Consider the following 13,207-nt stretch of genomic DNA (forward strand, 5'->3'; position numbering starts at 1 on the left):
CATTTAAAGGTCAAATACAAAAGCTCGCTGTTAGGTCAAAGGTCACAATTTTTGAAAAAAATAATTAATTTTCATTTTTTTTGAAGAATATTTCTACACATCAATGAAGAATGTCATTCCGATGAATTTGATGTATTTAGTTTTTCTGTAACATTTACCGTTAACGTTGTACGACATTTTGAATAATTTCTTTTGATCTTTTAAAAATATCGCAATATTTTAAAACTTGTTTTACTCCAATATCAATGACAAATATTTGGTTTATTTGTTATGAGAAAGGTTTCCCCAGATGTCCTCTAGCATTTAAAAAAAAAATCAACTTCATTGAAAAATTAAAATGGCCGCCATGACGTCATACCTCAAAATCTTAAAATGGCTATAACTCAAACACGGTTGAATTTACAGCCTTTAAGCTCTGACATCATATGTAGATAAAGTTTACGGCTAACTTTTTTCCATGTATGTTATTACATTAAAGGTCAAATGAAAAAGTTCGCTGTTGGGTCAGAGGTCACAATTTTTTAAAAAATATTCATTTTTCATTGTTTTTAAAGAATTCTTCAATAGATCGATGAATAATGTCATTCCGATGAATTTGATGTTTTTAGTTTTTCTATAACATTTACCGCTAACGTTGTACGCCATTTTGAATATTTCCTTTGATCTTTTAAAATGCTGACAATATGTGAAAACTTCAACGATCTTCTTTTCCAATTCTGTCATTGCAATATTAACCTCAATTAGTAAATGTGTTTCTCTAGGGGCCCTTATGAACTTATGTTACTTCTTGGAGCAATTGATATTCCAAGATGGCCACCACAAACTCTGATTGGTTATCAGCCTATACCAATATATTTCGTTAACGATATCAAACACGAGGTTGAGCTTTAGATATCATATAGAGATAGCCAAGGGCAAACTTTTTCTTTCATACTGTTTTAACAAAAAATGTCAACTTCTGGTTTTCAGCAGGGGTCAAAGTTAAAATGCACTATATTGGGTACCAACCTTAAAAAATCTTCTTCTTAAGTTCCACATAGTCTAGAGTCTTGATATTTAATAATAAAGTTTCTGAGATGTCGGGGTATCAGGTTTGAAAAAATGGTTGACACTGATCAATTATCAAGGTCACAATCAAGGTCACAAACTTCATATGTGCTATTTCAAGATAATGACTTCAAAAAACTTCTTAAGTTCTACAAGGCCTAAAGTCCTACTATTTGATACATTAACATGGTCAGATGATTGGCTATCAAGTTTGAAAAAATTATTGACATTGAATGACTTTCAAGGTCACAGAGGTTAATATGTGTAAAAATATTGAAACCACTTTTTCTGAATAACCAATAGCTCCAGGGTAACGATGTTTGACAAAGAAGCATGCTTGAATGAAGGGCTTTAAAGTGTGTGCTAATGAATGACCTTGACCTACTCCAAATATAATTTCAAAGGTGAAAGTCAAAAACCGTTTTCATTTTTGTGCGATTGTGAAGTGCTTTCAGTACTCTCAGTACTTTGATTTCTATCAAGACATCTAATACACGCTGGTAATACTACATCGATTACTACGCACTCTCAATCTTAAAAGTAGGGACAGTTTACATCTCTACTGCGGTGGGTAAACATCAGCCTTTCTTTGGCATGGCAAACACAACCGATATAGACAAAAACCTATTTCAATTCATCATCCTGACGTACAAAGTGGACCGACTATATTTTACGGACTACCTAGCCCATTGGCTGCCTATATTTATCCATTCTTTCTCCGACGTCATTTCGCACTCCGGGAATCCCCCACTAATCAGCCAGCTACTGTAGACTTGCACAGGTTATTATTAGAAGGCCAAATCAGTCCTTACAGTGAAAAGCCCGTCAAATTGTTAGCCAACAATTTCTAGTTGATTATTATAATTATCAACAAAACAAAATCTAGTGAATCGTTGATATTATTTATGCTGTCTGACTTCTGTGATGTAGACGCAAGCTTGTTAGTCCCCCACCGGTTCCGGGGATGGAAGTGGGCAGAATAACAGGTTTGCACTCCATCTGTCTGTCCGTCTGTACGTCCCTCCTTCCTTCCATACAAATGTCCAGGGCAAATCTTCAATGCTGTTTCACCTGGAGTAACCAGATTAAGTATAAAAGTACATTTTCGGATGACAGAGTGTCGTGTACAAGAAGAAAGTCACTGTGACCTATGATTTGACCATTGATCTCAACCTTTGAAATTTTTTGTCTTTGGCGTATCGTCTATACTGTTTCACCTGGAGTAACCAGGATTTGTGTGCAAGTATGTATCGGCTGGCGGAGTACATACTACAAGAGTATGTCACTATACCCTGAGATAGGTATATACTGCTCAGTAAATAAATAAATCATTACTGGTGGGGGACTATGGATTTCCTTGCCTTGCAATACTTTGCCTTGCGTTTTTAACTGTAACAGTTGTACCATGTATAAATATCTATGTCTTTTACTTTGGCATCTTTTATGTCTTTGTATTCTTCGTATGAAAACAATATCTGCATTATTTGATATTTACATTGGCGTTGTACGCAGCCTTTAAGTAGCCCTATACCTAGCTATAATAAAAATATTGTCATCAAATTGTTACAAAAAGAGCTATTACGCATGAATAATACTTTCACATTGCAAACTGTATCAGCCTTTTCATTTATTGTCAGAGCATAATATAATATTGGAGACCAATATCATTTTGTGATGTCTAAAATGCACAATATGATGGACATTCCTGAATGGTTGTCATTTGTTACCTAGATGGCAGAAATGGCAAGCTAAAAAAAAACAGACCACAGAAACAGCTGTCCATCAGTTGTTTCAAAATGTGTCATGAACCAAAAGGAAGAAAGATAAAATACATTTTCTAAATATAAGAACTGAAATACATAAACTTAACATTTATAGCGGTACACCATTTACTTACACACATATTTTTTCAGAGATGTGCTACTGAACATCATGAAATATTTTTGCACGTTAACATCAAAAATGCATATATATATGCATTTTAATCCTTACAGAATTGCATTTTGTCTCTGGCTATAGTGGTCATTGTGCCCCACACTGATATTTTAAATTAGCCAACTACACCAGTGAAATTTAACATATTTAGTGAAAAATATAATGTATCTCACTGTTTGGCATACAGATTTTGTTTGTCTCTTTAATATTAACCCTTTCACCACTGTAGACCATAATGGACTCATCCTTATCAATGCATGGTAGAATCTACTAAAGTTGCATAGGGGTGAAAGGGTTAAGTATTGATCTGGTCAGACCCTCATTGACCCCGACTGGCACTCCTCTCTAACCTTCACTGTCAGAGCCAGAGCTTAATGCAGTCAGCTTCCGTAGCCAAACATTGCACAAAACACTAATTTTTAAAGGATTTGAAAAATTTGAGTAACATGGCACAGAAAGTTAGGCCCCATCTGCACCATGGTTTAGAAGATTGGTTTAGGTCACTTACCAAGTAACTACTTGTTGTACATCAACTACACTTGCATGGCTAAGTATCTTAAAGGATGCTTATCACATGTGCTGTTTTACATGAAAATGTACTGTAGCAATCCAGTCATATTGCCATTGGCGGTTTCTTGTTTTCATTTTGTTTGCTATCAATTTGAAACGAAAATAAAAATAATTAGTGAACTGTATATAAAATTGAGTTACAATCCATATTATACATTATACTTGTCCTGGGTATCTTAGCAACTCTTAAATGTACAACAGACATTGTGTCATGGTTTAATGTACATCATAATTTGTGACAGTGTTATGGTATGTTGTATTAAGATAAATATTAAATATAGTTATTAAATGTCAATATATTTGTCTTTGCAGATAAAGGGTGGCACTACAGGTAAGATTTTCTTTTATTGAAGAACATGTTGATTGAAGTGTCTTAATTCTTAAAATAAAATAAAACATGGTTTATAATCATCTGTTTTTAGCTCACCTGGCACGAAGTGCCAAGTGAACTTATGCCGTGGTGCGGCGTCCTCCGTCCGTCTGTCCGTCCATCGTTCGGCGTCAATATTTTACTTTAAACGACTTCTTCTTAATAACTGAAAGGCCTAGTGTAATGATATTTGGCCAGAAGCAAACTGGTATGAAGGGCTACAAAGTTTGTTAAAATTAATTACCTTCACCCGTTTTCAAGGTCACTGGGGTCAAATGTGTTAAAAAATTTAAACATCTTCTTCTCAATAACCAAACTGCCCAGGGAGATGATATTTGGCCAGTAGCATGCTTGGATGAAGGGCTACCAAGTTTGTTCAAATGAATGACCTTCAATTATTTTCAAGGTCACAGAGGTCAAATATGTTAAAAACTTTAAACAACTTCTTCTGAATAACCAGAATGCCCAGGGTGATGATATTTGGCCAGTAGCATGCTGAGATGAAGGGCTACAAAGTTTGTTCAAATGAATGACCTTCACCCATATTCAAGGTCACAGGGGTCAAATATGTTAAAAACTGTAAACAACTTCTTCTGAATAACCAAAATGCCCAGGGTGATGATATTTAGTCATTAGCATACTAGGATCAAGGGCTACCAAGTTTGGTTAAATGGATGACCTTGAATCATATTCAAGGTCACAAGGAGCAAATATGTTAAAAATATTTAAACAACTTGTTCTGAATAACCAAAAGGCCCAGGATGTTGATATTTAGTCACTAGCATGCTGGGATCAAGGACTACTATGTTTGTTAAAGTTAATGACTTTGACTCATATTCAAGGTCACAGGAGTCAAATTCGTTTAAAATCTTTAAACGACCTCTTCTGAATAACCATGGGTCCCAGGATGTTGATACTTTGCAAGTTGCATCCTGAGATGAAAGGCTATAAAATTTGTTCAACATAATGACTTTGTTCGACTTTCAATCACAGGGGTGAAATGTTTTTAACAAAATAACAGGTTCTTTTGAATGAATTTAATCATGAATACTTATATTTTGCCTGTAGCTTTACTTTAGATCACTCTTAAGGTTACAAGTGTGTGATTTATACCAGGTGAGCAATGCAGGCCCATTGGGCCTCTTGTTGTAACTTTGTATTTTTTCTATTTCCTTGTACTACATGTACATGAATATCAACATTTTTAAGTTTTCTCATTAACTCATTTACCCCTGAAGACACATTTGAACTCCTCCAAATCAAAGGTTGGAATAGTTCATTATGATTTTTCAGGGGTGAATGAGTTAATGTGCCTTGTGAATTTGTTATCATTTTACCTTGCTTCTCTTATTGAGAACATGACATTACTAGGATTTTACCAGGATTAACATAAGTATTACATTATAAGCAAAGTACCTAAGTGTTTTAAGTACATTGCTTGTATAAAGTAAAACTTTGATATTACATATTTCCAAACTATGAATCTTATTGAACATGGCAGGTGTTGAAGCAGAAGACACTTATACCAAACACCTGGTCTTAATCGCCAGGTATTGTTTTAAAGGTATCCCTTTAAATCTTTAGATTTTGCCATGGTTTCGTAGGATTTTGAATTCGAATAAAATTAACAGTTTTCTTAACGCTTTAGTAGCCCGGTGTTTGTCTGTTTAAATACTTCTGATTTATGCAAGAAGATAGGATTAACTCATTCACCCCTGAAGACACATTGTAACCCTTCCAATTCAAAGGTTGGAATAGCTCATCATGAAATTTCAGGGGTGAATGAGTTCAGCTTAAATAGCTATTTCTCCTATATATTTTTCATACCATGTAGAATTGTAGTAATATTACTAATATATAGAGTGTGCGTAGAGTTGAAGCTGTACCTCTTTATCTTACAGATCACCAGTACACTGATACTAGTAATATCAAAGGTGAGTAATAACAGTGAGGTCATGTTGGGGAATTTCCCAGCTGAGGAAACACCCGAAATCCCATAAAATAAGTACAATAGGAATAGAAACATTATCATCTAACACTATCATATACCACCTGTGATTGTAAGACCCTGACAACTAAATTTGATTTGTACTAGTGTTTGTATCAGTAACTACTGACATCATTTTTGAACCAAGATGGATTTCTAAGCTTTAAGTATACATGTATGCAACATGATGTTAGTTTCTAAATATTTACCTGGTACAATGGTTGGGTGGCGCAGTGCATAGCGAGCTCACCTATCACCAATACAGGTTAGATTCTCTGATTGGACATGAAATGGTATCGGGGCCACCTGCCCAATCGTATGGGTTTTCTCTGGGTTCTGTGGTTTCCTTCCCCATCAAGACCTTCTGTGTGCTACAAATGGGGCATAGCACAGTTTAATGATTGTTATCAAATAAATAATGTTTATATATATGTGTACGTCTATCTTGTTGCTGTTTTGGTAAGACAAGTGATTGTTATAAAATAAATAATGTATATATGTGGATATCTGTCTTGTTGTTTTGGTTAGACAAGTGATTCTAGTAAGAATAAAAGTAACCAGACTCAGGCTCTAGGAAAATAAAAGATTCTGGGCAGACATTGACATATGTCATCTTATTATTAACACTTGACTCTGCTAGGTGTTTAAATTATGCTTTTTATGGTTGTTGTTCCTTTGTTAAATCTTCTACTTTTTATATGTATATAATATACTCAATATATGGAAAAAAATTGAAAAGAAGATAAAATCAAGTTTTTAAACATCGCTTTTTCAGGATTCCATGAGAGGATAGGCCAGAAGCCAATGGGAAAGAGAGAGGAACCGTCACGATGGAAGAAAATATTTAAAAAAGTTAAATAACTGCGAACAGTCCTTTTATATCACAAGTCTTTCAAATCCACGAGTTTATACCATATCCTGTTGTATTACCTAAAATAGCAGATTTCATTATTCCATTTTTTTTTGTATTGTGTTTGTGAAATAGTTCTATAATTATGTAAATTGTATTGCATATGTTTTTTTCTTTAAGATTAAGTAACAGAATGTAAGGACCAAAATATATGCCTTGCATGTTTATTTACATGTTTATTTACATGTTTATTTGCAATACAAATGTTGAAACAAATTTTCTTCTATCTTCCGTTTGTGTAAGCTGAAGCTGAAATGTTCATAATCTCGTTGACATTAGTTGAAATGTGCCTTATCTCCCTTGGTGTGAGTTGAAATGTGTTATCTCCCTTGGTGTTAGGTGAAATGTGCCTTATCTCCCTTGGTGTTAGGTGAAATGTGCCTTCTCTCCCTTGGTGTTAGGTGAAATGTGCCTTATCTTCCTTGGTGTTAGGTGAAATGTGCCTTATCTTCCTTGGAGGAATGTGAAATGTGTTATCTCCCTTGGTGTGAGGTGAAATGTGTTATCTTCCTTGGTGTTAGGTGAAATGTGCCCTATCTTCCTTGGAGTAATGTGAAATGTGTTATCTCCCTTGGTGTAAGGTGAAATGTGTTATCTTCCTTGGTGTTTGGCGAAATGTGCCTTATCTCCCTTGGTGTTTGGCGAAATGTGCCTTATCTCACTTGGTGTTTGGTGAAATGTGCCATGTTGCTTTTGACATAAGCTGAGCAATGCCTATTTTATATATAAAATATCATGCAGTTTACAATAGCACTATATTTCAATGATAGAAGTGAATAATAACTCATGCTTGTAATATTTATAACTATATATAGACAATACAGGATGTAAAAACATAGTGGCAGGTACAATTATATATCAAGGATAACCAATTCAATAAACCAGTATGAATAGAGAGGTTAGTGTTAACATATGTGAAAAAATATGTGAAAAAATCTACATATGTAAAATGTATTCATTCCTTTATCAGTATATTATCCATTAAAAAAGTTTATAAACTTTTTAATAAGCCATTGTACTTAAATAATTTAGAGTCTGTACTATTAGCCATTTTTTACAAACTGGTATTCTCAAAATTTGCACATCAAATGGTAAAACAACTTTTGAAACCTGCAATATTCTTGTGTCATTGAATGGGTGAAATATGTATAAGCTTATTTAGAATAATGGAATACAACAAAACAATATAGAAAACAATAGAGAAATGGAAAGTGTAATCCGGTCAATATGCTCAGGTAAAATGTTAAATGAGTACTGAGTATGAGTGTTGTATCTGGCAAGTGTACAGCATATTAAATCTCCGACCTAAGATTAAATTGGGTAATGTACAAAATTATATCTGATATATTGAAAGGAAATTTTAAAAGCAAAGTTGGATTGATGTTTGTAAAACATATGCTTGTTTGAAATGTTATTGTTTGGTAATTGTGTTTGTTGTGTGTAAATTAAGTGTAATGTATATAATTTTAATTTATGGGGTCAAATCTTTTTGCCTGTTGCAAATATATCGAAGCCAAAAGGTGCTTCCAGACTTTTTTTCTGACATGAAGCTGTGAGTTTTAAGCCACGTAAATCCATCAACTGCAAATTAAGGTAAGCTTTTGTACACATGGACAAAATTTACTCTTGATTTTTGTCCCGAATAGTACTTGTTGAGGCCTCCGTTTGAACTGTAAATTGCTATGTTTTTTTGTATGGAAGGACCTCTTGGGATGGCAGAAAAGAGGACTCATATTAGGTTTTATGCCTTTTGTGGGCCTCATCTCATACACTCTCTCAGCTACAATTGGTAAATATTGCATTTGAGAACCGGGTACCTCCTCGAATGACAGAGTGTCACATACAATGTACTATAATCAGGACTCACTTTACTTTTAACAGAGTTATCTCCCTTTATTTATTATGTGGCAGAATTTGGATTGTTTTAAATAAGTATTTTTATTTCAATGTATATAAATTACATGTCCTTTGTACAACGAAATGATATTTTGTAAAGTTCAACAAGATTGGCTCAGTAAATACAGATTAAGTAGAATTACATAACATTACAATAAGCTTTGTGAGTTTTTCTTATATTATCAATGATATTAAGATGTATGTTACTTCTCTACATTAGCTGTCGGTACAGTAGCGGCCATCACACCGTTCACATCCACCACAATGAATCTATTGTACATTTATGTTTGCTAATTCATAAGAGTTTAAAAGGACATTAACTCTTATGAGGATGCATCAACAATACTTGTATAAAACAACATCATTTTGAACCTGTATTACTATAGAAATAACATGTTTTGGCTTGAATTGATATTTTGACCATTATGTTTCAACTCTCCCAAGATAATGTAGATAAAGTATAAAAAGAAAAAAATCCCCACAACCAGTCTTAAGTACTTTCATCTCGTCAAGGAGATTCTTCAGAATATATATACACAATAGTTTAGAAGACTGATCCCAATTATCTTTAGCCCATATAAACATTGAATTTTATTTGGATATATTCCTGTTTGTGTGTTGTTATATAGAATCATGAATTTGTGAAGTCTCATAAATTTGTGAAGTCTCTCTTTAGAATAGTCCTCAATTACAGTAGTACCCTTACTAAGCTATCTAGTAGAAGTTTTACAACAGTAGATAGGATTATGTTAAACGTACACTGTATTATATTATAAGGATATTCAAAAACAAATTAATGAATGTGTTCTGTTTATATATACAGCTGTTGAAGCTTATTATGTTATAGTTTTACACGTATGTTTCCTTTTTCTGTGTTTGTTTATTGTGTTTGGTGCTCAGTGAAACCTGACAGTGAAATTGTGGTTAAAGTTTTAGTGTTCTACCTGTTACAGGTGTGGTCAATGTTCTACCTGTGACAGGTGTGGTCAATGTTCTACCTGTGACAGGTGTGGTCAATGTTCTACTTGTGACAGGTGTGGTAAATGTTCTTCCTGTGACAGGTGTGGCCAATGTTCTACCTGTTACAGGTGTGGCCAATGTTTTACCTGTGACAGGTGTGGTTTATGTTCTACCTGTGACATGTGTGGCCAATTTTTCTACCTGTTACAGGTGTGGTTTGTGTTCTACCTGTGACAGGTGTAGTCAATGTTTTACCTGTGACAGGTGTGGTTAATGTTCTACCTGTGACAGGTGTAGGTCAATGTTTTACCTGTGACAGGTGTGGTTAATGTTCTACCTGTGACAGGTGTAGGTCAATGTTTTACCTGTGACAGGTGTGGTTAATGTTCTACCTGTGACATGTGTGGCCAATTTTCTACCTGTTACAGGTGTGGTTTGTGTTCTTCCTGTGGCAGGTGTGGTTTGTGTTCTACCTGTGATAGGTGTGGTCAATGTTCTACCTGTGACAGGTGTGGCCAATTTTCTACCTGTTACAGGTATGGTTTGTTTTCTTCCTGTGACAGGTGTGGCCAATGTTCTACCTGTGACAGGTGTGGCCAATGTTCTACCTGTGACAGGTGTGGTTAATGTTCTTCCTGTGACAGGTGTGGTTAATGTTTAACCTGTGACAGGTGTGGCCAATGTTCTACCTGTGACAGGTGAGGTAAAATATTTAATGTTCAACATGTGCCAGGTATGGTCAATTTTCTACCTGTGACAGGTGTGGTTTGTGTTCTACCCCTTGACAGATGTGATCAATTTTCTACCTTTGACAGGTGAGGTAAAATATTTAGTGTTCTACCTGTGACAGGTGAGATAAAAATCAATAATTTTCTTTCTGGGATATATTTCCATATCCATGACAAGGAGTGTCTTATTTGTGTAGGATTGTATTATAAATATGTACACTAAACCTGTTCCTTCATTTTGTAATTATGGATAAGATAGCAGACCATCCAGTTGTGTAATTTCTGATAGTTAGATTATCTGACAAGGATCTCCAGTCTTCTGATAAAGTAGACAGATCTACAATATTGATATGTGTTGTACTGATTGAAGCAAACTGATATTACTTGAATTTATAATCTGATATGTTCACACAGATGTATCAGACTGAAGTGACCCCTGTCATTAATAACCCCTGTTGTCAGTGACCCGAGTAGGAACTAAGGTCATTTGATTGACAGTGTGTCAGTTTAGCCAGGTCCTGGTCATTCAGAGCTTTACCAGTGATTAACACGAGTTTTCAGAAAGTTATTTTTGAGCGCAGTCAAACTCTACAAATATGTTTGAGTTTGATGTCAAAATACAAAATAGGATACTCCTGATCAGTCCTTATTTATATAAATTCAGTTTTGAATTTCAATATTTTTAAAGATATACTGGTTTAAAAGTTAAAAAATTGTTGTGAATTTTTTTAAGGTGATTAGCGTTGAACCACTGGGCCAAGGTCTTTTGGGATGACAAAATCAGATGTAATATTACAGAATGAAGCTAAACTCCGGTTTCAGTAAGGACAGGTATCGGTAAAGACAGGTTTCAGTAAATCTGTGATGATATGAGGTGTCAGTTTAATCAGGTGTTTGTAAAATCATGGAGTTCACTGGTTTGTGAATATATAACATTGAAGCATTATCCTTTTTACCAGCTTTAAAAAATATTTTCTCGACCAAATTTCATTGATAAACTATTTTCCTGTCACTTTTATTGACAATTATTTGGAGTCTACTTTTACATACATGTATGTGATGGTGTTTTTGAGAAACTGTACCTATGTGGTAACAATGCTTTGTATAAAGTTTTTTAAGAAGAAAAATATTGTGAAAATGAATTGACTAATTGACAAAATCTGTTTATACTCGAGTGACAACAAATTTAAAGAAAAATGTACTTCATCCATACATATAACTTATATAATGTGATAGGTGTCTTGCAGACAAGGAAGATATTATATATATATAAATTCATGTAGATAGTTATCAGCACTGTACTGTTAATGGTACCTGTTAAGTCTATATAGCATGATAGTTTGTTGCATTCAGAGGAATATGTGTTGTTATACCTATTTATATATTTACATCATTCCAATTGACAGCCCCAAGCTTTAGAGGTGCTCAGACTGTTAACTCATTCACCCCTGAAAACACATTTGAACTCTTCCAATTCAATGGTTGGAAAAGTTCATTATGAAATTGTAGGGGTGAATGAGATAATTCACTCATTCGTCCCTAAAATTTGAAAATGAACTATTCCAATCTATTTCTACCTTCATTGTAAAGTCAGAGGCATATGAGAAACAGGCTTACATTAGGTCAAGTTCAATTTATTATAATGTCTGGTTTAGTCAAATGTCTCGGTCAATCTAAACACATTTAAACAAGGAAGAAACATCTGATCTGCTGTTATTAATTCTGTTAAATAGATAGAACATTTACAAAAATATGATTTACAATAATTACCACTTTACTCTCAATTATCTAGAACTTTGACCTCCATAGATAGGACATTTCTGGATTACTGTAAAAATAGCGCTCTTATGGTATGTGTTTATTGTAAAAAAATCAAAATCAAATCCTTACATGCATATCTTGTTCATCTTAAAATCACACTTATATTTGTGTGGGAGACTGCATCAGGCTTTGTTGATATACAGTGTTTGTAGTGTGTGTCTATATTGAGATTCAGCAGGAGGTGATATGTAGTCATTGCCCTGTGACTTATGAGATTCCTTCATCACAATAAGAATATCCGGCTGATCGTTTTAAAAAAGATTATCTTGACCCGAGTAGCTTTCTGAAATGATGACGTGCAAGTTTCTATTTTATTTTACCTGAAGTTATGGCAATACCTATGCAATACCATGTGTTTCTTTATTACATTTTTTGTCAACTGTCGCTTTACTTCTTATAAAGAACATGCAGAGAAAAACTAAATCGAGTTGACCATTTGGATTAAAATCGATTTGCAAAATTGAGTTTGGTCATTGACAAAATTTCATACAACATTTTCCATATTTACATGATATGAGATGTTAGCATGAATTGTAATGAGGGCATATCTGAAGTTTGTTGCCAGCCGTATACTTGAGTTAAAACACACATACTGTTTAAGTGCTAAGCTTACATATAAACCATTATATCTGTAACGTTATTAAATATAGAAAAGGAGTTATATGTATTTTTCATGTTAAATATATTCTATATCATACCAAATAAATGCTGCATATATATCGTTGTTTAGTGTTTTCTTATTGCTTTAAAATGAGGCAAAACGTGATTTTACTGACAAGGAATGGTGTATCACATATCATATTTCCCAGTCAGTTCACGATGGCTACCATAAAATCACTGCTTTTCTTCATCAACCGGTTTTCTTCATCAGGCTGTAGTTGCAAGTTTGGCCATCAGCAGTCGACATATTTCACGGAAAATATAATATTCGGTGTTAGCGTTTGAATCACAGAATCACACTGCAACACGTCGACACCAAAGGG

General features: G+C 34.1%; 1 protein-coding gene across 6 annotated transcripts in view; it reads left to right on the plus strand.

The window, feature by feature from the left end:
* The window catches only part of LOC110448824 (tyrosine-protein phosphatase non-receptor type 12-like), a 55,459-nt gene extending 42,511 nt beyond the window's left edge, over nucleotides 1-12,948 (plus strand). For 2 of the 6 annotated variants that reach the window (XM_021495270.1, XM_021495272.1), the window contains 3 exons: nucleotides 3,865-3,883; nucleotides 5,824-5,856; nucleotides 6,685-12,948. In XM_021495270.1, the coding sequence (XP_021350945.1) occupies nucleotides 3,865-3,883; nucleotides 5,824-5,856; nucleotides 6,685-6,770 (138 nt within the window). In that variant the 3' untranslated portion in view covers nucleotides 6,771-12,948. The remainder of the gene's footprint in view (nucleotides 1-3,864; nucleotides 3,884-5,823; nucleotides 5,857-6,684) is intronic. The other 4 variants (XR_002462783.1, XR_002462781.1, XR_002462782.1 and 1 more) reach the window with 4 other exon arrangements.
* Nucleotides 12,949-13,207: the final 259 nt, after the last annotated feature.

The sequence above is a fragment of the Mizuhopecten yessoensis genome, unplaced genomic scaffold (genome assembly GCF_002113885.1).
Source record: "Mizuhopecten yessoensis strain PY_sf001 unplaced genomic scaffold, ASM211388v2 scaffold4359, whole genome shotgun sequence".
Lineage (NCBI taxonomy): Eukaryota > Metazoa > Mollusca > Bivalvia > Pectinida > Pectinidae > Mizuhopecten > Mizuhopecten yessoensis.